This window comes from Salmo salar, chromosome ssa07 (assembly GCF_905237065.1).
Source record: "Salmo salar chromosome ssa07, Ssal_v3.1, whole genome shotgun sequence".
NCBI lineage: Eukaryota > Metazoa > Chordata > Actinopteri > Salmoniformes > Salmonidae > Salmo > Salmo salar.
In genome coordinates, this window is record NC_059448.1 from 66,212,481 (window position 1) to 66,238,000 (window position 25,520).

General features: G+C 44.1%; 2 protein-coding genes across 2 annotated transcripts in view; one reads left to right on the top strand and one right to left on the bottom strand.

Moving 5' to 3' along the window:
• Positions 1-420: 420 nt before the first annotated feature.
• Positions 421-21,552, top strand: LOC106576463 (gamma-secretase-activating protein). Its single transcript, XM_045722480.1, has 10 exons — positions 421-428; positions 6,420-6,481; positions 8,373-8,468; positions 9,642-9,712; positions 9,984-10,078; positions 10,307-10,426; positions 14,226-14,287; positions 20,344-20,448; positions 20,569-20,665; positions 20,783-21,552. Exons 3-10 carry the CDS (start codon positions 8,373-8,375, stop codon positions 20,881-20,883), a joined length of 747 nt encoding a protein of 248 aa, XP_045578436.1. The 5' UTR covers positions 421-428; positions 6,420-6,481; the 3' UTR covers positions 20,884-21,552.
• Positions 21,553-23,872: 2,320 nt separating this feature from the next.
• LOC106577472 (coiled-coil domain-containing protein 146) overlaps positions 23,873-25,520 on the bottom strand; it is an 83,198-nt gene continuing 81,550 nt past the window's right edge. The window contains 3 exon segments of the mRNA XM_045722537.1: positions 23,873-24,362; positions 24,737-24,816; positions 24,819-24,882. Of these exon segments, the coding sequence (XP_045578493.1) occupies positions 24,162-24,362; positions 24,737-24,816; positions 24,819-24,882 (345 nt within the window). The 3' untranslated portion in view covers positions 23,873-24,161.

Sequence of the window (25,520 nt, forward strand, 5' to 3'; positions counted from 1 at the left end):
ATAACACACAGGGATCAATAACACTGATAGATAATAACACACAGGGATCAATAACGCTGATAGATAATAACACACAGGGATCAATAATACTGATAGATAATAACACACAGGGATCAATAATACTGATAGATAATAACACACAGGGATCAATAACACTGATAGATATTAACACACAGGGATCAATAACGCTGATAGATAATAACACACAGGGATCAATAACACTGATATATATTAACACACAGGGATCAATAACGCTGATAGATAATAACACACAGGGATCAATAACACTGATAGATAATAACACACAGGGATCAATAACGCTGATATATATTAACACTCAAACATCGTAACAACACAAACACACAGACACGTAGAGATACTGTATACATACAGACACAGTTTCCACTTATAAGTCAGCTGGAATCTTGGTAAGATGTCACAACATTCTTAAAGCCACTATCAATTAATAGAAGGAATGTGAGAAACCTTGTCTCTCTAGGAATGTGAGAAACCTTGTCTCTCTAGGAATGTAAGAAACCTTGTCTCTCTAGGAATGTAAGAAACCTTGTCTCTCTAGGAATGTAAGAAACCTTGTCTCTCTAGGAATGTGAGAAACCTTGTCTCTCTAGGAATGTGAGAAACCTTGTCTCTCAGGAATGTAAGAAACCTTGTCTCTCTAGGAATGTAAGAAACCTTGTCTCTCTAGGAATGTAAGAAACCTTGTCTCTCTAGGAATGTAAGAAACCTTGTCTCTCTAGGAATGTGAGAAACCTTGTCTCTCTAGGAATGTAAGAAACCTTGTCTCTCTAGGAATGTGAGAAACCTTGTCTCTCTAGGAATGTAAGAAACCTTGTCTCTCTAGGAATGTGAGAAACCTTGTCTCTAGGAATGTGAGAAACCTTGTCTCTAGGAATGTGAGAAACCTTGTCTCTAGGAACGTAAGAAACCTTGTCTCTCTAGGAATGTAAGAAACCTTGTCTCTCTAGGAATGTGAGAAACCTTGTCTCTCTAGGAATGTGAGAAACCTTGTCTCTAGGAATGTGAGAAACCTTGTCTCTAGGAATGTGAGAAACCTTGTCTCTAGGAACGTAAGAAACCTTGTCTCTCTAGGAATGTAAGAAACCTTGTCTCTCTAGGAATGTGAGAAACCTTGTCTCTCTAGGAATGTGAGAAACCTTGTCTCTCTAGGAATGTAAGAAACCTTGTCTCTCTAGAAATGTAAGAAACCTTGTCTCTCTAGGAATGTAAGAAACCTTGTCTCTCTAGGAATGTGAGAAACCTTGTCTCTCTAGGAATGTGAGAAACCTTGTCTCTCTAGGAACGTAAGAAACCTTGTCTCTCTAGGAATGTAAGAAACCTTGTCTCTCTAGGAATGTGAGAAACCTTGTCTCTCTAGGAACGTGAGAAACCTTGTCTCTCTAGGAATGTGAGAAACCTTGTCTCTCTAGGAATGTGAGAAACCTTGTCTCTAGGAACGTAAGAAACCTTGTCTCTCTAGGAATGTAAGAAACCTTGTCTCTCTAGGAATGTGAGAAACCTTGTCTCTCTAGGAATGTAAGAAACCTTGTCTCTCTAGGAATGTGAGAAACCTTGTCTCTCTAGGAACGTAAGAAACCTTGTCTCTCTAGGAATGTGAGAAACCTTGTCTCTCTAGGAATGTGAGAAACCTTGTCTCTCTAGGAATGTAAGAAACCTTGTCTCTCTAGGAATGTAAGAAACCTTGTCTCTCTAGGAATGTAAGAAACCTTGTCTCTCTAGGAATGTAAGAAACCTTGTCTCTCTAGGAATGTAAGAAACCTTGTCTCTCTAGGAATGTAAGAAACCTTGTCTCTCTAGGAATGTAAGAAACCTTGTCTCTCTAGGAATGTAAGAAACCTTGTCTCTCTAGGAATGTAAGAAACCTTGTCTCTCTAGGAATGTAAGAAACCTTGTCTCTCTAGGAATGTAAGAAACCTTGTCTCTCTAGGAATGTAAGAAACCTTGTCTCTCTAGGAATGTAAGAAACCTTGTCTCTCTAGGAATGTAAGAAACCTTGTCTCTCTAGGAATGTAAGAAACCTTGTCTCTCTAGGAATGTAAGAAACCTTGTCTCTCTAGGAATGTAAGAAACCTTGTCTCTCTAGGAATGTAAGAAACCTTGTCTCTCTAGGAATGTAAGAAACCTTGTCTCTCTAGGAATGTAAGAAACCTTGTCTCTCTAGACCTTGGTATTGGTCCTTTGGCTATGAAGCTGTTATTATGATTATTATTCCTAGAATAACACTGTTATATTAAGACGCTGGCAGGTAATTTAACGTGAGCTCATTTACCCTTAACTACAGATGGGAAATGTTTTCTGCTTCAGTTTAAGAAATCCCCCAACTTGAGTTTCAGGGTCACATACTTGAGTCCACTGGAGAACATCGCTCTCGGACCCCACAGTTGTTGATGATTTATCATTCAGGGAGAGAGAGAGAAAAGAGGGGAAGAATGCACATGGTTATATAAGAATGGGAGGAGAAGCGTCTCTCTCGCTTGCTTTCCTTCTTTCTCCCTCTCTCTTTTCTCCTGTCCTTCACTGCTTCCTGACCCCAGTGCAAATGTGGTAGCTCAACCACGGGATTGGCCATTGCTCTACCTCAACTACCTGACATGGGCCATGCACGGACAATACACACCCTCACTCTCTGTCACACACACTGCTTTCTCACGCTCACTCTCTCTCTGTCTCTCTGTCTGTCTCTCACCCGTACAAACTCTCTACCATACTGACCACCATTCATCATTCTCCACACCAATATCCTGACTCACAGAAACTACCCTCTGCAAGCACAGTTGACTTTTTCCTCTCTTTAACAATTGTCCCCCCTTCATTGTCCTTGTCATCTTCTCTGACTGTATTGTTTCAGTTTATCCATGGAAATGTCCCTCTGTAATGAAAAGACCATGGAAATGTCTCTCCTTAATGAAAAGACCATGGAAATGTCCCTCTCTAATGAAAATATCATGCAGATGTCCCTCTGTAATGAAAAGACCATGGAGATGTCCCTCTGTAATGAAATGACCATGGAGATGTCCCTCTGTAATGAAATGACCATGGAAATGTCCCTCTCTAATGAAATGACCATGGAGATGTCCCTCTGTAATGAAAAGACCATGGAGATGTCCCTCTGTAATGAAAAGACCATGGAGATGTCCCTCTGTAATGAAAATATCATGGAAATGTCCCTCTCTAATGAAATGACCATGGAGATGTCTCTCTGTAATGAAAATATCATGGAGATGTCCCTCTGTAAGGAAAAGACCATGGAAATGTCCCTCTCTAATGAAAATATCATGGAAATGTCCCTCTCTAATGAAATGACCATGGAAATGTGGATTTTCGCCCAAAATGACATACCCAAATCTCAGGCCCTGAAGCAAGGATATGCATATTCTTGGTACCATTTGAAAGGTAACACTTTGAAGTTTGTGGAAATGTGAAAGGAATGTAGTAGAATACAACACAATAGATCTGGTAAAAGATAATACAATTCTTTTTTTGTACCATCTTTGAAATACAAGAGAAATGCCATAATGTATTATTCCAGCCCAGCTGCAATTTAGATTTTGGCCAGTAGATGGCAGCAGTGCATGTGCAAAGTTTTAGACTGATCCAATGAACCATTGCATTTCTGCTCAAAATGTTATATCAAGACTGCCCAAATGTGCCTAATTTGTTTATTAATAACTTTTCATGTTCAAAACTATGCACTCTCCTCAAACAATAGCATGGTATTCTTTCACTGTAATAGCTACTGTAAATTGGACAGTGCAGTTAGATTAACAAGAATTTAAGCTTTCTGCCATTACCAGACATGTCTATGTCTATAATATGACATAGATGATTTTTTGTTAACTAGTAAATAGTAGCCTACAGCAAAGTGTGTTTAAATCATTTCTAACTTGTTAACAATTTCTGCTAGTTAGTTTTTGCTACCATGTGGGTTTTAGCTTTCTTGAGCCTGCTAACTGAGTGTTAATTCACCTGTTTCCATACATGTTTCATTTTAAAACATTTATCTGACAAATGAGTTGTTTAATCTAACTGCTTAACTATTTATCTGTACATGGAATTGTATTTGTTTTTTTTTACTCATTTTTTTCTAATCTTTAAAGGAAAATGCCACGGGCACTATCTGATATGTGGGGATATTTCACTGTAGCTAATGTAGAAGGAAAAGCTGTGTACATTTGCAAATACTGTGCCAAATCATATATGTGAAGAATGCAACAAAGATGCAGAATCATATGGCCAAGTGCATAAAGTTCCCTCAGTGCTCACAACAAGCAACCTCTGACTAAAGTCCCTCTACTTCTATTCGAGGTGAAAATGATGAATCAGACACCTTATCGATAGCAACAGCTCATGGTCTTCCTGTAATTATACCTTTTTTTGACTCAATGGAGGAACGTAGTCAGAGAAATGCTGATGAATGTCTTCCTCGAGCTGTGTATGCAACTGGTTCACCTCTGATGCTCACAGGCAACGTGTATTGGAAGAGATTTCTGAATGTTCTTTGCCCAGCATACACCCCTCCAACCAGACATGCTTTATCTACTCATTTGCTGGATGCAGAGTTCAACAGAGTTCAAGTGAAGGTCAAGCAAATCATAGAGAAAGCAGACTGTATTGCAGTCATCTCTGATGGGTGGTTAAATGTTCGTGGGCAAGGAATAATTAACTACACCATCTCCACCCCTCAACCAGTATTCTACAGGAGCACAGACACAAGGGACAACAGACACACCGGTCTCTACATTGCAGATGAGCTGAAGGCAGTCATCAATGACCTTGGACCACAGAAGGTATTTGCACTGGTGACAGACAATGCTGCGAACATGAAGGCTGCTTGGTCTAAAGTGGAGGAGTCCTACCCTCACATCACACCCATTGGCTGTGCTGCTCATGCATTGAATCTGCTCCTCAAGGACATCATGGCACTGAAAACAATGGATACACTCTACAAGAGAGCCAAGGAAATTGTTAGGTATGTGAAGGCTCATCAGCAATCTACCTCACCAAGCGAAGTGAGAAGAATAACAGCACCACATTGAAGCTGCTCAGCAACACCCGTTGGGGTGGTGTTGTCATCATGTTTGACAGTCTCCTGGAGGGGAAGGAGTCTCTCCAAGAAATGGCCATATCACAGTCTGCCGATATGGACAGCCCCATCAAGAGGATCCTCCTGGATGATGTATTTTGGGAGAGAGTGGTAAGCAGCCTGAAACTCCTGAAACCTATAGCAGTAGCCATTGAGGGAGACAATGCCATCCTGTCTGATGTTCAGACTCTGCATGCAGATGTAAGAGAAGAAATCCGTACTGCCCTGCCCACTTCACTGTTGCTCCAAGCAGAGGAAACTGCAGTTCTGAAATACATCAAAAAGCGTGAAGACTTCTGCCTGAAGCCCATACACGCCGCAGCGTACATGTTGGACCCCAAGTATGCTGGCAAGAGCATCCTGTCTGGTGCAGAGCTCAACAAGGCCTATGGTGTCATCACTACTGTGTCTCGCCACCTTGGCCTGGATGAGGGCAAGGTTCTTGGCAGTCTTACGGAGTACACTTCCAAGCAAGGGCTTTGGGGTGCAGATGCAATATGGCAGTCGCGCCAACATATCTCATCAGCCACCTGGTGGAAGACACTTTGTAGATCTGAGACTTTTTCCCCTGTTGCCTCCATCATCCTCCAAATCCCACCCCCCAAAAAATTGGTTGCCATCCGGGCAAATTTGAGGCTTTTTGAGCCTGACAACGAGCCATCCTCAACAAGGTTGGAAAGTGACAGTGAAGATGAGGCCTCAGAGTCTGATGTTCATGAGGTGGACATTGAGGAGGTCCAGGGAGAAGAGATGGAAGCCTGAGAGGAAGACAACCAAAGCTTTAGTTTCTAGACTGTCATTTTACAGATGTATGTTGAAAACGTTTTTGGGAGATGCGATGGATCATTGGGGATCATTCAATATTCCCTTTCTTTTGTTGTTCAGTGAAATCATCCCAGGTGGAGAGTCAACTCATTTAATTAAAGTTCAATTCGTACTAAATATATATTTTTATTTCAATTGGAAGGATTTAATCATTTGAATTATGTCTACTTATGATAAGGTAAAAGGTTTGTGTCTGTCTTCATATGATATGGTAAATATATCCAATGCAAAAAACATCTACATTTAAATGGTATTAATATTAATTTGCATATATTGCCATTAATTCCGGTTAATTCCCATGGAAAGTTTCCACCTCTGAATATTCCCCAAAATGTGTAACCCACTCATCTCTCTTAAATCATTAGGCAATCCTCTTCCTCATCCTGACTCATGACTGTTTGTTTTGCCTGATGTACAACTCTGAGATGTAATGAAAAGTCTAAATACACTGTGTTATTGTTTTCCTCTGCAGATCAGAAAGTGGTTCCGTTGTTCCAGGAGCAGGATAGCCAGCAGAGGGCGCTCATAGGCCTGGTGAGTCAGAGGATACAGCAGCCATGATACTCTGGGTGGAAGGTGCCCTCGGGCACAGACAGATCTAGGATCAGCTTACCCTCCCCAGATCCTAATCGTAACCATTAGGGGGGAAATGTTAAACTGACTTTAGATCAGTGTCAGCACTGTTTTAGTGCTGGGTTGGAATGCAGGCTTGTCCAGCTTACCAAGACCAAGGTTCATCAGGGTAGGCAGTTAGCTGACAACACACACACAACACGCATGATAAAAATAGTTGTCCCTTTTTGATCCTGACATTGCAGTCTATTCCCAGGAGTTTTTAGTGATGTTAGCCTTACAGCAGTAACTATTTCCATCCTGAAATTGCTGTCCCTGAGGTTTAAGTGACGTTACAGTTTCAGCAGGGTAACTATTCTACCTATCCCCAGTTATAAAACACTAGGGTAGTCTAGCTGTGGTCCTCTCAGCATCAACCAGCAGGGTAACTATTCTACCTATCCCCAGTTATAAAACACTAGGGTAGTCTAGCTGTGGTCCTCTCAGCATCAACCAGCAGGGTAACTATTCTACCTATCCCCAGTTATAAAACACTAGGGTAGTCTAGCTGTGGTCCTCTCAGCATCAACCAGCAGGGTAACTATTCTACCTATCCCCAGCTATAAAACACTAGGGTAGTCTAGCTGTGGTCCTCTCAGCATCAACCAGCAGGGTAACTATTCTACCTATCCCCAGTTATAAAACACTAGGGTAGTCTAGCTGTGGTCCTCTCAGCATCAACCAGCAGGGTAACTATTCTACCTATCCCCAGTTATAAAACACTAGGGTAGTCTAGCTGTGGTCCTCTCAGCATCAACCAGCAGGGTAACTATTCTACCTATCCCCAGCTATAAAACACTAGGGTAGTCTAGCTGTGGTCCTCTCAGCATCAACCAGCAGGGTAACTATTCTACCTATCCCCAGCTATAAAACACTAGGGTAGTCTAGCTGTGGTCCTCTCAGCATCAACCAGCAGGGTAACTATTCTACCTATCCCCAGTTATAAAACACTAGGGTAGTCTAGCTGTGGTCCTCTCAGCATCAACCAGCAGGGTAACTATTCTTAGACCCATCAGCTCTGCTCCCAGCAGGCTTCCATCTGCAGGTCAGATGGGTCTCTCCTGCTCCAGGAGTGTGTGTGTGTGTATACCTGCAATGTGTGTGTGTGTGTGTGTGCCTGCAATGTGTGTGTGTGTGTGTACCTGCAGTGTGTGTGTGTGTGTGTGTGTGTGACCTGCAGTGTGTGTGTGTGTGTGTATTTGTGTGTGTGTGTACCTGCAGTGTGTGTGTACCTACCTGCAGTGTGTGTATGTAAGTCCCAGTAGGCTCCTGCGCCACTCTCCTAACTGTTAATAAGAATGTAGGACACTGTTAGAGGAACAGGGGAGCAGGGAAACAGAGGAAACAAGGAAACAGAGGAAACAGGGAAACAGAGGAAACAGAGGAAACAGGGAAACAGGGAAACAGGAAAACAGGAAAACAGGGAAACAGAGAAACGAGGAAACAGGGAAACAGAGGAAACAGGGAAACAGAGGAAACAGAGGAAACAGAGGAAACAGAGGAAACAGAGGAAACAGAGGAACAGGGAAACAGAGGAAACAGGGGAACAGGGAAACAGAGGAACAGGGAAACAGAGGAAACAGAGGAACAGGGAAACAGAGGAACAGGGAAACAGAGGAAACAGGGACACAGAGGAACAGGGAAACAGAGGAACAGGGAAACAGAGGAACGGGGAAACAGAGGAACAGGGAAACAGAGGAACAGGGAAACAGAGGAACGGGGAAACAGAGGAACAGGGAAACAGGGTAAACGGGAACATCAAGGGAACCACACAGACAGACACCTTCAATGTGAAGTGTTGTGTTTCCTATAGATGGTGGACAAGCTGAGAGAGCACCTCAACAGACACCTGCCTCGTCTGGGGAAGAAGAAGATCGACGTGCTGGTGGTGAACTACGTGGCCAAGCTGGTGTGTTCTTACTCTGCAGTGCATTACCCAAACACTGTTTTCATTGTTTTTATGGTTACACAAAGAAAGGTCTGTGCTGACAAAGAAAGGGCTGAGACAAACAGATTGTAGTTGAGAAATGACAATAACCATTATCCTCCAATACATTTATTTCCTCCTGTGGATGACAGATCTACTTCCCACTGTTCACAGCTCAGTCATGACGTCAGAGAGGCTCTGTGTGGTACATCATACATAGATATCACTGACTGAAGAACACCCTGAACCTTACATGGGAATAATGCACTCCATCTCAGGAAGACACAAGCCTTTTCCATAAAGTGTGTGTGAGTGTGAGATTGTGTGTCAGGATGTAAATGTGGTAGTGTTCCTTCCTGTTATTGCAGTAAGAGAGAGAGGAGAAGAGGATGTGAGGAGTCATGCTTGGTCAGTCACAGTGTGTGTTAGTTGGCTAGCGGTGTGTGTGTGTGTGTGTGTGTGTGTGTGTCGGAATGTAATGGGTGTGAAAGTGGCAGTGTATAAATAAATCATAGTAGCACCTGTTTCTCTTGCTCAGTGGCGGTTTTAGACCATTTGAACTGGGGGGGCCAAGCTGGGGCCAGTTGTACTGTTAGAGGGGCCAGTTACATTAGACGTTATTGTTGTCATATCGTTTTCTTCACTGCATTGCAGGCATTAGCAGGCAAAATACCATGTTTATAATCATTAGTGTTCCGCGTTGCCACTGTCTAATAACGGATGTAAAAAAAGAACGATAGCAAAAATTAGTTATGTAAAAATTATTTCATACTCCACATTTAGGGGGGGCCACAAGGGGGTCCAAAATTGTTGTCACAGGGGCACTGCCCCCCCCCCCCAGTGCTCTTGCTACGTGTTGCCATGGACTACTATTCATTTGTTGCTCAATAGAGAAAATAGGAAGTGTTACAGTGTGTGAAACTGTAGAAATAGGAAGTGAATGTGAAACGCTTTAATAGTGGTCTTATCATGTATCATTTGAGTAAATCAGATGTTTAAATTCTCAGAGCATTCATCCCTGACCTCTTTTCTGTGTGTGTGTGTTTGTGCTTGTTTGGTGTGTGTGTGGGGGTGTTTTGTGTGTGTGTTTGTGTGTGTTTTTGATGTGGGTGTGTGTTTGGTGTGTGTGGGGGTGTTTGGTGTGTGTGTATGTAGCTGGAGCTGATCAGACGCATGCTGCAGTCTGTGTGGCTGAAGTACAAACTGGGCCCTCTGGTGCTGTGCTTGTAAGTTGCTCCCTGTGTTAGTGTGTGTGTGTGTGTCAGTTTGTGTGTTAGTCTATTAGTGTGTGTGTTAGTGTGTGTGTTTAGTTTGTGTTAGTGTGTGTGTGTCAGTTTGTGTGTTAGTCTATTAGTGTGTGTGTTAGTGTGTGTGTTTAGTTTGTGTTAGTGTGTGTGTGTCAGTTTGTGTGTTAGTCTATTAGTGTGTGTGTTAGTGTGTATGTAAGTCCTGTTCCATTGATGTTAACTATCCTATCTGCTCTCCTACCTGCTGTAGAAAGCAGCAGGGGAGTTCAGCGGAGTGGGCAGTGTTTCACGTGATGTGTCGGATACTGGAGGCTACAAACACTCTGTGTCTCCCCCTCCCTCCTGGTAAGAAGAACCCTGTTTCATCTTCTCTAAATAACACTGTTTATTCATGTATTTTACCTTGTTCAACCTTCTCAAAATAACCAAGGCGTTAAACTTATTTTAACCTCCCTGTCCAGTGTCTCATAATAACAAAGCACTTCAACAGAGCTTATAGAGAACCTGCCTCTACAATATGAAATAAATATTCAAGCAAACGGCATCTGATGTGGTGTTGCTGTGTGTCTGCAGGGTATCACACTCTCCTGTCCGTGTTGGGGGTTCGCTGTCTCCCCAGACACACCTTCCTGCAGTATGTTGACCATGGTGTGCTGCAGCTCACTGAGACCTTCGTCTCACGACTCATGACAGGTTCACACTGCCCTACACACACACACACACACACACACACACACACACACACACACACACACACACACACACACACACACAGGGCTATAGACACACAATACGTGCATATACCCTGTATATACACACATACACACAATTTATCAGATGGCATGATTCAGCTATTGTGACAATGTAATTTCTCAGTAATTACTACAGGAAGGTGTGTCCTCATGAATACTGAGTCAGAGAATTGGCAATACAGTTCTGTACTTTTCCACAGTAAGCTGGAACCTCTTAGATTCATCACTGTCTGACTTACAGTGTAACCGTGTCTGCCTCCTCCATGCTTCAATACAGATTAATACTGTAACCGTGTCAAAAGTGGGTTCTGGTCAAAAGTAGTGCACTATATAAGGAATAGTGTGGCATTTGGGACGTACACCTAGAGGTCAATCTAATCTAACAGAGGACACTAACAGCAATAGCTCAGTCACAAAATGTAAGATGTCGCTCTGTTCATTGATTTATCATGGTCACTGTAACTGTCAAAAAGCCTTTGAGTTATAGGTCTGGGAGTTCAGTGTGAAGGTGACATTACAAAGTTAGAAAGATACAGTACACCACACACACACACACACACACACACACACACACACACACACACACACAATATGAAGTATGTTTATCAAAGTTTATACAACAAGTGGGTCTAATCCTGAATGTTGATAGGTTAAAACCACATTCCAGCCAGTGTCTATTTCACAAATGACCAGCGGCTAAATCTACGACGTTGAAATGCCTATTTACCATGTTCCATTTCACTGCGCAATCCACAGTCTCATCAACCCTGCCAGGAAATGTACAAACTTGATCTCCACTATAAAAAGCACATAGACATTAATTTTGTTTCAATATTGAATTGCGATCTCCACCGTCTCCTATAAAGTGAATGTGTCCGAACCAGACAGACAACAAATTGAAAACAAAAGCCCGTCTGGTGTTCAACCTTCCCAAGTTCTCTCACGTCACCCCGCTCCTCCGCTCTCTCCACTGGCTTCCAGTTGAAGCTCGCATCCGCTACAAGACCATGGTGATTGCCTACGGAGCTGTGAAGGGAACGGCACCTCCATACCTTCAGGCTCTGATCAGGCCCTACACCCAAACAAGGGCACTGCGTTCATCCACCACTGGCCTGCTGGCCCCCCTACCTCTGAGGAAGCACAGTTCCCGCTCAGCCCAGTCAAAACTGTTCGCTGCTCTGGCACCCCAATGGTGGAACAAGCTCCCTCACGACGCCAGGACAGCGGAGTCAATCACCACCTTCCGGAGACACCTGAAACCCCACCTCTTTAAGGAATACCTAGGATAGGATAAAGTAATCCTTCTAACCCCCCCCTTAAAAGATTTAGATGCACTATTGTAAAGTGGTTGTTCCACTGGATATCATAAGGTGAATGCACCATTTTGTAAGTCGCTCTGGATAAGAGCGTCTGCTAAATGACTTAAATGTAAATGTAAATTGAGCTGGTTGTCATAGCAACACACACAACTTTTTTCCAGTTGACTAGCTAAATCGACACTTTGTTGCCAAAACTAAAATGGATGAGTGGAACATTTATTTAGATATTTTCGGCGACATGACTATGGGTGAATGGGGGAAAAAAGATGGCAATAATACCCAGGCATCCAGATTTGGAGGATACTGCGCTGAATGTGGGGCTTAGTTGTCTGTTCCCCTCATTTCCTCTTCGACCCAGATGTTTCTGGAGGTCGAACCACACTTTCTGGACCAGACCCCTTGGTGTACCGGGATTCAGAGCCTGGGAGTTTTGGAGCTGGGCCATGTCCTTATCGGTGGTGGGAGGGTGGGTGTTTGTGTTATCATTTCCTTGCCTTAGCTGTTTGATGTTGCCCAGAAATACATGATTCGAGGTGGTAAATTCAGTGTCCTTCATAAGGCACCAGCTGCGACCGATAGGTGGGTCGTTGAGCCCACTCCGGAGTGCCAGGTAGCTACTTATGCTGTACTGCTCCCCCTTCCCATTTCGTACATTTCCATAAAACTATCGGAGAAGGATGTTAAACTCTTCCTTAGTGACAGTTTTGAAGTCAACAACTGTTCTTCTTCTCTGCTAGCCAGCCCTCGAAGCAACGCACATCGCACTTTGTATTCTTAACTGTTTTTTTCGTTGCGGCTTTTCTCTAGGTCATTCAATGGAGTGTCCTCCAGATCAAAATAGCTAAATGTTCTACTCATCCATTTTAGTTTTGGCAACAAAATGTCGATTTAGCTAGTCAACTGGAAAAAAAGTTGTGTGTGTTGCTATGACAACCCGCTCAATTTGTTGTCTGTCTAGTTCGGACACATTCACTTTATATGAGACGGTAGGGAAAACAAAATTGAAATGGTCGGAGAGACAGCAGGTTTTATACAAATTTCTGCTGTTGAAAACCAAATGCTACTCTGTAAGAAATGGGAGATAATGTCTAGATGCATTTTATAATGGAGATCAAGTTTCTACATTTCCTGGCAGGGTTGATGAGACAGTCATAATTTCGCCTGGCATAGAACATGTGCTCTCTCGTTAGGACACTTGTTTCATCATAGTGCTTGATAGTTTTTGCGACTGCACTTGAAGAAACATTAAAAGTTCTTGAAATTTCCCGGATTGACGGACCTTCACGTCTTAAAGTAATGATGGACTGTCGTTTCTCTTTGCTTATTTGAGCTGTTCTTGCCATAATATGGACTTGGTATTTTACCAAATAGGGCTATCTTCTGTATACCACCCCTACCTTGTCACAACACAACTGATTGGCTGGTACTGTAGTTGGAGTGAGGGACTGGAGTGAGGGACTGGAGTGAGGGACTGTGTTGTGTAGATGTTGCACAGTGTAGTGTTTACCAAGACAAAGAATGGAATGTAAGCGCTAGAAGCCCAAGTGCCAGTACCACTCCCACCCACAGTCCTGCAGGGTTTTATCCCTGTTAGACACAAGCTCAGACTAAACATGCCCTTATCCCTCATCCACTGTTTGAATTGCAACAATACTTGCATTCATATCTTCATATCTATAGTTGTTTCTTTACAAAGACATTGAAGTGTTATTGCTATACCCAAACAGTTTGCTTCAGAGAATCTACATGTCTTGAGTTACTCTCTTGTAATACAAAGGTCAACTAGTACAGACCCTCCCTGACAGATAGTCAGTACCTGGTAAGAAGAATGGTGCAATGCTTACAGCCCTAGATACCCGTTCATGCTTGGACACGTTTATCAATACTTGCATTGACATCTCAATCTTTTAAGATATTCCATTACAATACAGTCTTGTATTAAGATGTTACAATACCCAAACAGTGGGATGTTAGTGTGGTAACAGGAACACTGACTCTTTTTGTACCTGGTAACAATCAGAAGGCAATACTAGAAACTGTTTCATGCTTGGCCAGTTTCAGTACAGTTTATATCACAGCTCTTCCTCAGGGGACAAACAAAACAATCTCTGAAGATGAAAGCAAAGTACAAAACATGAAGTTTTCCGTAATTAGTCTAGACGGTGATAAGGAAAATGTCAGAATTCTGGGGAATAAGTTCTGTGTAAGAAAGTGGCAAAATGAATTAGTGTAATTGCCCTTAAAGTGTTTTGAATAATGTAGTAGTCAGAGATGGTTGATAATGTTTGATATGGACTTTACCTTGGTGTTTTTCACACTCCCAGAAAGTCCTCCTGGGACAATAGAAACAGTATTACTGAAGATGAAAGGTTTCGATGATTTTAAGTCATTAAAAAACGGTCTATTTTTCCTCTTGTGTAGATCTAGACAACAGTGATGCCAACGAGGAGCTGAAGTTCAGCATTCTGAAGAGACTACCGGAGGTAAAAGTTACATTTCTCTCAAAGGTGTTAATTGCATTGTGTAGTTGCTGATGTTTGTTACTTCCAGCTGTCTAAGCAGTCCGGTAAAGGTGTTAATTGCATTGTGTAGTTGCTGATGTTTGTTACTTCCAGCTGTCTAAGCAGTCCGGTAAAGGTGTTAATTGCATTGTGTAGTTGCTGATGTTTGTTACTTCCAGCTGTCTAAGCAGTCCGGTAAAGGTGTTAATTGCATTGTGTAGTTGCTGATGTTTGTTACTTCCAGCTGTCTAAGCAGTGGAATGTCATTTTTTTTGTTGCCAATCAGAGGATTCTTGGACTGTTGTTGCAGCCAAGAGAGGAAGTGAAGAAGGTACAACAGAGAAACACAGACACATTCCTTCTGCTGTTCATTCTCATATTCATAGGGGGGATTCCGACCCGAGTTAAGCGAGTGTAAATGGAACGTAATTCCCTTTAGATGCACTTCTCTCTACGCATATTCTGACCTCGGTTTGGTTTGGGGTGGAGGCTAGAGTGTGGCGGAGGTGTATTCTGACCTCGGTTTGGGGTGGAGGCTAGAGTGTGGCGGAGGTGTATTCTGACCTCGGTTTGGTTGGGGTGGAGGCTAGAGTGTGGCGGAGGTGTATTCTGACCTCGGTTTTGTTTGGGGTGGAGGCTAGAGTGTGGCGGAGGTGTATTCTGACCTCGGTTTGATTTGGCGTGGAGGCTAGAGTGTGGCGGAGGTGTATTCTGACCTCGGTTTGGTTTGGGGTGGAGGCTAGAGTGTGGTGGAGGTGTATTCTGACCTCGGTTTTGTTTGGGGTGGAGGCTAGAGTGTGGTGGAGGTGTATTCTGACCTCGGTTTGGTTTGGGGTGGAGGCTAGAGTGTGGCCGAGGTGTCTACAGATACGTCGTATTCTGACCTTGATTTAATTCCCTCATAATTCCACCACCTTTACGCGTGATGAAACCATGAATAAGGTCTAGTGAACCTACTGGTCTCAAGTGGGACAGTGAAATAGGCTATAAATAGCTGAGCCGTTATTCAGAATTTTAATTGTATGCCCTCATAATTTGCGTGGATGAAATGTGGAGATCCAAGCTACAGGCTTATGTAGGGCTGAACCTGCTAACTTGATGTATGCGCTTTCAAATGTTTTATGACTGGGCTTTTCGCCGTTGTATTTGACAATTTGTATCATGTTAAATATTAGGCACTATCAGGAGCCACCATCAGTAATACCCACATACATTTATAAGTGTTAGTTTTCTTCAATTTGTACCTTACATTTTGCATCATTCCATTCTGTTGAGCTTTATTTCCTCTGTCACATCAGTGTAGTTGTTCCTGAAGGTCTCGAGCATTACTGGATCATATTAGACTAACGTTGTGCAATAATTTAGGACATGTAGCCTATTAGAACATTATGGAACTCAGACCACACGTAGCAGGTTAAACCTGCAGCCTGACTCACGGTTCACCACGCCTGGACCGGTGTGAGAATCAGGGTAGACTCACGGTTCACCACGCCTGGACCGTTGTGAGAATCAGGGTAGACTCACGGTTCACCACGCCTGGACCGTTGTGAGAATCAGGGTAGACTCACGGTTCACCACGCCTGGACCGGTGTGAGAATCAGGGTAGACTCACGGTTCACCACGACTGGACCGGTGTGAGAATCAGGGTAGACTCACGGTTCAGCACGCCTGGACCGGTGTGAGAATCAGGGTAGACTCACGGTTCACCACGACTGGACCGGTGTGAGAATCAGGGTAGACTCACGGTTCACCACGCCTGGACCGGTGTGAGAATCAGGGTAGACTCACGGTTCACCACGCCTGGACCGGTGTGAGAATCAGGGTAGACTCACGGTTCAGCACGCCTGGACCGGTGTGAGAATCAGGGTAGACTCACGGTTCACCACGCCTGGACCGGTGTGAGAATCAGGGTAGACTCACGGTTCACCACGCCTGGACCGGTGTGAGAATCAGGGTAGACTCACGGTTCACCAAGCCTGAACCGTTGTGAGAATCAGGGTAGACTCACGGTTCACCACGCCTGGACCGTTGTGAGAATCAGGGTAGACTCACGGTTCACCACGCCTGGACCGTTGTGAGAATCAGGGTAGACTCACGGTTCACCACGCCTGGACCGGTGTGAGAATCAGGGTAGACTCACGGTTCACCACGCCTGGACCGGTGTGAGAATCAGGGTAGACTCACGGTTCACCACGCCTGGACCGGTGTGAGAATCAGGGTAGACTCACGGTTCACCAAGCCTGAACCGTTGTGAGAATCAGGGTAGACTCACGGTTCACCACGCCTGGACCGTTGTGAGAATCAGGGTAGACTCACGGTTCACCACGCCTGGACCGGTGTGAGAATCAGGGTAGACTCACGGTTAACCACGCCTGGACCGGTGTGAGAATCAGGGTGGACTCACGGTTCACCACGCCTGGACCGGTGTGAGAATCAGGGTAGACTTATAGGACTATTGTTCAGGGTCTGATTCAGTGTTTAATAGTCACATGTACAGGGTTTCAGGTGTGATTACAGGGTACAGTGAAAATCTTAGGCTCCAAGCTCCAACATGCAGGACTAAGGGAAATAAAATAATGACAATGGTAATAAAACAATAGAAATAGCACTATATACATCATAATAACTGTGGCAGTGATGAATAATACATGTCCACTGGGGTGGAGGCAGAGGAAAGACTGTTGAGGAGGTGGGGGAATGACTGCAGGGGAGCAGAGTAAAGACTGTTGAGGAGGTGGGGGGAATGACTGCAGGGGAGCAGAGTAAAGACTGTTGAGGAGGTGGGGGAATGACTGCAGGGGAGCAGAGTAAAGACTGTTGAGGAGGTGGGGGAAACACTGCAGGGGAGCAGAGTAAAGACTGTTGAGGAGGTGGGGGAATGACTGCAGGGGAGCAGAGTAAAGACTGTTGAGGAGGTGGGGGAATGACTGCAGGGGAGCAGAGTAAAGACTGTTGAGGAGGTGGGGGAATGACTGCAGGGGAGCAGAGTAAAGACTGTTGAGGAGGTGGGGGAATGACTGCAGGGGAGCAGAGTAAAGACTGTTGAGGAGGTGGGGGAATGACTGCAGGGGAGCAGAGTAAAGACTGTTGAGGAGGTGAGGGGAATGACTGCAGGGGAGCAGAGTAAAGACTGTTGAGGAGGTGGGGGAATGACTGCAGGGGAGCAGAGTAAAGACTGTTGAGGAGGTGGAAGGAATGACTGCAGGGGAGCAGAGTAAAGACTGTTGAGGAGGTGGGGGAATGACTGCAGGGGAGCAGAGTAAAGACTGTTGAGGAGGTGGGGGAATGACTGCAGGGGAGCAGAGTAAAGACTGTTGAGGAGGTGGGGGAATGACTGCAGGGGAGCAGAGTAAAGACTGTTGAGGAGGTGAGGGGAATGACTGCAGGGGAGCAGAGTAAAGACTGTTGAGGAGGTGGGGGAATGACTGCAGGGGAGCAGAGTAAAGACTGTTGAGGAGGTGGGGGAATGACTGCAGAGTAAAGACTGTTGAGGAGGTGGGGGAATGACTGCAGGGGAGCAGCATGATCATTGAGGGGGTGTGAGGACCAAGTGAAATCAAATCAATAAAAATGATTAATAAAAATGAATTACAATTATAATATACATATTAACAACTGCAACAGTGATGAATGTCGTTGGGGTGGGGGCAGAGTAAAAGTCAGTTGGGGGTGGGTGGGAAATGTCCATCGGGGGAGTAGCGGGGGGCAGGTAGCTGACTAGTGGTGGCTATTTAGCAGCCTGATGGTCTCAGGGCAGAAGCTATTGGCCAGTCTGTTGGTTTTTGTCATGATGCTCCTGTACTGCGTGATTGAAGTGGGGAGAACAGGGCGTGGCTCGGGTGGCTGAGGTCCTTGATGATCTTCTTGGCCTTACATTTACATTTTAGTCATTTAGCAGACGCTCTTATCCAGAGCGACTTACAGTAGTGAATGCATACATTCCATTTCATGCATTTTTTTACTCCGTACTGGTCCCCCGTGGGAATCGAACCAACAACCCTGGCGTTGCAAACACCATGCTCTACCAACTGAGCCACAGTTACTTCCTGAGACACCTGGTGGTGTAGGGTCCTGCGGGTCAGGCAGTGTGCACCAATGGTGCGTTCAGCTGCACTTATCACCCTCTGAAGTGCCTTGTGGTCCGCGGCGGTGGAGTTGCCGCAGCAGGCTGTGATGCAGCCCAACAGTATGCTCTCGATGGTGCTCCTATAGAACACTCTGAGCGCCCTCGGGGACAGGCCGAAGTTCAACCCCTATTCTACACTTTTCCCACCTTCCAATATTTCATACATTGAATCAAACCACTGTATTTTTTTATTCATAAATATATTTTGTGAGTAAAGGCTCTCCAAACCGGTTGGTTTATGATTCATACATACTTTCCTAAGACTAAAATGTGCCTAAATAATCTAACAGATCAGAGTATTTTTAAATCTACCAGTTAAAACGGAGATGAAGCTGTATAGATGTCTTTCTTTCATTGATCCCTATTGTCTGAACCCGTTCTCTCCATCTATTCTAGTCTGTCAACAAAATTATAATTAAGGGTACACCGTATTTAAAGGGATGCCTTAAGCCGGGTGTACACTACATTATTTTGGCCCTGATTTAGCTGTCCCAGACAAGTTGAGATCGGAGACAAAATCCCCAGAAGAAGCCAGTGAGATGACGTTGTTTCGCAGGATGTGTAGACTCGCGAGAAGGAGCGATGACTACTACTACTAGTATGCGTTTGTACTTGCCTTCAAAGCCAAAGTGCGCCTCCAAGTTGGTTTGAAATCGTTACAGCTCTGAAGCTAACAAGCAATGTTATTCAATTCAAAATGTTGGCTTGATATTTCAACTCTGTATGGCAAGAGTGAATGTCTGACTGAAAACGTTTGAGGCTGCTTTGAGCCACAGCTCGTTGTAGCTACGTTAAATCTAATCACATCATTTAGTGTGCACCACTAGGTTGGCAAGACAACAAAAAAATAACAGGAAAGATGGTGATTTAATGTGAGGTTTAGTGATGTTAGGATTTTGAAAGTCGTGTAATGTACACCCGGCTTTAAGAGAAATGTCCTGAAAACCATATTGGCTTTAAGAGAAATGTCCTGAAAACCATATTGGCTTTAAGAGAAATGTACTGAAAACCATATTGGCTTTAACAGAAATGTCCTGAAAACCATATTGGCTTTAATAAGAGAAATGTCCTGAAAACCATATTGGCTTTAATAAGAGAAATGTCCTGAAAACCATATTGGCTTTAATAAGAGAAATGTCCTGAAAACCATATTGGCTTTAATAAGAGAAATGTCCTGAAAACCATATTGGCTTTAAGAGAAATGTCCTGAAAACCATATTGGCTTTAACAGAAATGTCCTGAAAACCATATTGGCTTTAATAAGAGAAATGTCCTGAAAACCATATTGGCTTTAATAAGAGAAATGTCCTGAAAACCATATTGGCTTTAATAAGAGAAATGTCCTGAAAACCATATTGGCTTTAATAAGAGAAATGTCCTGAAAACCATATTGGCTTTAATAAGAGAAATGTCCTGAAAACCATATTGGCTTTAATAAGAGAAATGTCCTGAAAACCATATTGGCTTTAATAAGAGAAATGTCCTGAAAACCATATTGGCTTTAATAAGAGAAATGTCCTGAAAACCATATTGGCTTTAATAAGAGAAATGTCCTGAAAACCATATTGGCTTTAAGATAAATGTACAGAAAACCATATTGAATGAAAACTCCACAAGAAAATCTGTTGGCCAGCAAGTGGGAGGGTTTTCATCGGTTGAATTACATGTGCAAGGGAAACACGCCTGCACAGCCCGTTACGCACCTGCATAAGGTAAGTCTGAATACCAACTACTGAGAAGTGCGTAGGAAAGGCGTGCGTAGGAAAGGCGTCATTTCCTAAGTCAGAATCGGGCCCATAGCGACTCATTTACCAGTCAACACGATAGGTTTTACACAGGTTGAGAAACTTCTGTTGAAGGCCTGGTGATAGAGGACATGGGGTAACCAGATGACTGTTGCTGTTACTTCCAGCCCATGGAGCAGAGGATCTGTCACCTGTGGGATCACCCCATCAGTTCAGCCTGTATCTCCAGAGACTATGTCAGAGGCCTGCTGGAGAAACACGCCAAAACCAAAGTAACACTGTCTTATTCAGCTTCCACTAATCAACTGTACAATCACCAATTCAATACCACCAAGAGCAGGAAGTAAATACTGCTGGGCTTGATTAGTTAGATGGTTTGTCTGTTGTTCCAGGGTTCTATGTTCATGGAGAGAGACGAGCGTGGCTTCAGGCCTGAGTTCCTGCCTCTCACCTTCCTGACCAAAATTCTGTTGGATGTGGAAGATCGAGGTATTTATTCAGAGAATGTTTCTCTTGTCTCTACAAGTGAAACTAGCTTATTAAACAGCCAAGCCAAACTGTGTACTGTGTGTGTGTGTCTGATGGTGTGTCTATTCTGTGTTGCAGCTCTGAACCCTTTTGAGGAGCAGGAGAATGTGGATGCCAGGTTTGTGGAGGAGACAGCTCTGAAACAGACTCTGATCCTGCTGGGCTTCCAGGACAAGTGAGGGAGGGAAAGACCGAGAGGTGAAGGGAGGTGAAGAAAGAGGGGGAGCAGGTCAAGGCTCCAAGTTATCACTCAACACTCCATATTCCACTAGTACTCAGAGAGCGGGGACTGTGTCAGAGAGCGGGGACTGTGTCAGAGAGCGGGGACTGTGTCAGAGAGCGGGGACTGTGTCAGAGAGCGGGGACTGTGTCAGAGAGCGGGGACTGTGTCAGAGAGCGGGGACTGTGTGAAATTACACTTTAAATGTTGATTACTCAACATTCCAATACATGAGAATCTATGAAAAGACATTCGATTCTGATGAACAATGGGTCTGGTGACAATAGTCACCGGTTAAGCATTCATTTGACAGATTTATATTTCTGCACTCTCTGCCTGTTGCTCAACTCTCCCACACAAGCCAGATGGATGAGGCTCTTACAGTAAGAAGGAAAGTTCTCTGGAAGGTGTATGAATTACCACAACATGTGTCCTGTATGATGTCTGTACATTTCCATTTCAGAGGAACTGATGCATGGTTAGATTTCAGGAATAACAGTGATTTGGAGTGAAATCCAGGAAATGCGTTGGATCAGGTACAATAATAAACTGGAAAAGGGATTTTTTTGTAATGTTTACACGTGTAAAGCCATATTGTATCAATTAAACATTTGTTGCGTGTTTCTAACAACTGTCTGTCTTCGTTCAATAAGACTGCTCATGATAGCCGTGGCAGCGTCACATTGACACTATTCCCTATGACTCATACAGTGACATTAAGGGACAGATAAGTAAACCATAAATAAGTACATTATCCCATCATCACTCTGATTATCACATGCTAATGTTAGCCACTGTGCTGCAGTGTGGATTGTTATGGTTGAGACAGTCAGAGACACACCCTGTTAGCTGAGGGAACAGACTGAGACCTGGCTGACTCCACAGATACAGTCGCTCAGGAAATGAACAGGCGTTCTACAGAATATCTGATGTCACTGGTTTGGATGCTTCCACAAGTCACACCAGGCACACTTCTCCCAAAGCCAAACTTTGATTCTCAGAATCATAGAACTCTCTCTCTCTCTCTCTCTCTCTCACACACACACACACACACACACACACACACACACACACACACACACACACACACACACACACACACACACACACACACACACACACACACACACACACACACACACACACACACACACACACACACACACACACACACACACCACTTTCTCTTCCTCCTTTACCAGAAATGTAAAGAATCATCAGTGAAATCCCTCTGAAAGATTCTCTGTGAGGTCTAGGTTACTGGAGGAGGGTAAATAGAAACAGCTACAGTATTGCCAGTAAGACCTCGTGCCTCTGACTTCAGCAGAAATACAACCCAGATGCATGGCACGCTCCCTGCTCCGCTTCTCAGGAAGGAAAAAGGATCAACACAGCAGACGAGGTTAAAATATACCTGCTGTTTAATGAGCTGTGCTTGTGTTGAGAATCTAAAGGTCCTATGATGATTGGCTGCTACACTCCTAGATACATATTCTCCTGTCCCTGGTAACCCGAGTATCTCATATGCAGTGCTATTAGTGCCAACAGAAATTTAACTGAATTAAATGTTGATTAAATGTATGTTGTCACTCTATAGTCCCAGATAGATCTAGGTGGGTTAGACGTAGTAGTAGAGGGGTTGGTCCAGGTCTACAGTATATCTCAATGGGTTTGGTCCAGGTCTACAGTATATCTCAATGGGTTTGGTCCAGGTCTACAGTATATCTCAATGGGTTTGGTCCAGGTCTACAGTATATCTCAATGGGTTTGGTCCAGGTCTACAGTATATCTCAATGGGTTTGGTCCAGGTCTACAGTATATCTCAATGGGTTTGGTCCAGGTCTACAGTATATCTCAATGTGTTTGGTCCAGGTCTACAGTATATCTCAATGGGTTTGGTCCAGGTCTACAGTATATCTCAATGGGGTTGGTCCAGGTCTACAGTATATCTCAATGGGTTTGGTCCAGGTCTACAGTATATCTCAATGGGTTTGGTCCAGGTCTACAGTATATCTCAATGGGTTTGGTCCACGTCTATATCTCAATGGGTTTGGTCCAGGTCTACAGTATATCTCAATATGTTTGGTCCAGGTCTACAGTATATCTCAATGTGTTTGGTCCAGGTCTATATCTCAATTGGTTTGGTCCAGGTCTTTAGTATATCTCAATATGTTTGGTCCAGGTCTACAGTATATCTCAATGGGTTTGGTCCAGGTCTATATCTCAATGGGTTTGGTCCAGGTCTACAGTATATCTCAATTGGTTTGGTCCAGGTCTTTAGTATATCTCAATATGTTTGGTCCAGGTCTACAGTATATCTCAATGTGTTTGGTCCAGGTCTATATCTCAATTGGTTTGGTCCAGGTCTTTAGTATATCTCAATATGTTTGGTCCAGGTCTACAGTATATCTCAATGGGTTTGGTCCAGGTCTATATCTCAATGGGTTTGGTCCAGGTCTACAGTATATCTCAATATGTTTGGTCCAGGTCTACAGTATATCTCAATGGGTTTGGTCCAGGTCTACAGTATATCTCAATGGGTTTGGTCCAGGTCTATATCTCAATGGGTTTGGTCCAGGTCTATATCTCAATATGTTTGGTCCAGGTCTACAGTATATCTCAATGGGTTTGGTCCAGGTCTACAGTATATCTCAATGTGTTTGGTCCAGGTCTACAGTATATCTCAATGGGTTTGGTCCAGGTCTATATCTCAATGGGTTTGGTCCAGGTCTTTGCATTTGGTCCAGGTCTTTAGTATATCTCAATATGTTTGGTCCAGGTCTACAGTATATCTCAATGGGTTTGGTCCAGGTCTATATCTCAATGGGTTTGGTCCAGGTCTACAGTATATCTCAATGGGGTTGGTCCAGGTCTACAGTATATCTCAATGGGTTTGGTCCAGGTCTACAGTATATCTCAATGGGTTTGGTCCAGGTCTATATCTCAATGGGTTTGGTCCAGGTCTATATCTCAATATGTTTGGTCCAGGTCTACAGTATATCTCAATGGGTTTGGTCCAGGTCTACAGTATATCTCAATGGGTTTGGTCCAGGTCTACAGTATATCTCAATGGGTTTGGTCCAGGTCTATATCTCAATGGGTTTTGGTTCAGGTCTATATCTCAATATGTTTGGTCCAGGTCTACAGTATATCTCAATGGGTTTGGTCCAGGTCTACAGTATATCTCAATGGGTTTGGTCCAGGTCTACAGTATATCTCAATGGGTTTGGTCCAGGTCTATATCTCAATGGGTTTTGGTTCAGGCTTGCGAATGTGTCTGATGTTGGTGCCGGGCTCGGAGGGTTTGAAGGGGGCCAGGGCTCCGTAGGGCTTGGGCAGGGGCAGGGTGTCCCCCAGGGGGATGTAGGCGTTGGGTCGGGCCTCGGCCGTGGTGTACACCCCACTAGGGAGCTGGGACCTCTCCTCCTCCTCCACCAGCTGTAACAGAGGAGAGAATCCAGGTCCTCAACATAGTATACCATATACTGGTATTTAACTCATGGTATACTGTACATCTTAAAGAGTATCTAGAAATGTACTGGAGAGAAAGGGTTCAATGTACTGAACATTGCAGATAGAAATACCATGAATAGAGCTGACAAGATTCCTCATTTTCTACATGTCAGAAAGGCACGTCTATTCTATATAAAACGTTTCTATCTGATTGCCAGACAGTCAAAGTGTTAAATGCAGTGTTAACTTATCAATGTAGAGGTACAAAAGTTCAGCATCAAGTTCAACATTTATGAATTCATCCATTAATTATCCATAATTCAAAGTCCTGTGGTAGAGGGCCATGGAGGGTGACTGACCCTGTCTTTCTCCTGCTGGTCGGCCTGTCTGCGCTGCTCATCCCTGAGGATGTGTTGCCACTCCAGCTCCAGGTCTTCAGAGGGGGCAGACCCTGGTCCAGGCGCCGGTGGCAGGTGTCCAGGAACAGCTCCCTCTCCTTCAGCTCCTGACAGGGGTGGGGTCAAGACATGGAATGTCAGGAAGAGGAAGATTATTAGGAGGATATTTGTGCTTGGGTAGATCGATGTAGGGAAAGAGGATGATGTCGTAAAAGTTGGAAATCCTTAGACTTGACCTTAGCCTGGTCCCAGTTGGCTACAGGGATCTACACTATAATTCTTAGACTTGACCTTAGCCTGGTCCCAGTTGGCTACAGGGATCTACAGTATAATTCTTAGACTTGACCTTAGCCTGGTCCCAGTTGGCTACAGGGATCTACACTATAATTCTTAGACTTGACCTTAGCCTGGTCCCTGTTGGCTACAGGGATCTACAGTATAATCCTTAGACTTGACCTTAGCCTGGTCCCAGTTGGCTACAGGGATCTACAGTATAATTCTTAGACTTGACCTTAGCCTGGTCCCAGTTGGCTACAGGGATCTACACTATAATTCTTAGACTTGACCTTAGCCTGGTCCCAGTTGGCTACAGGGATCTACACTATAATTCTTAGACTTGACCTTAGCCTGGTCCCTGTTGGCTACAGGGATCTACAGTATAATTCTTAGACTTGACCTTAGCCTGGTCCCAGTTGGCTACAGGGATCTACAGTATAATTCTTAGACTTGACCTTAGCCTGGTCCC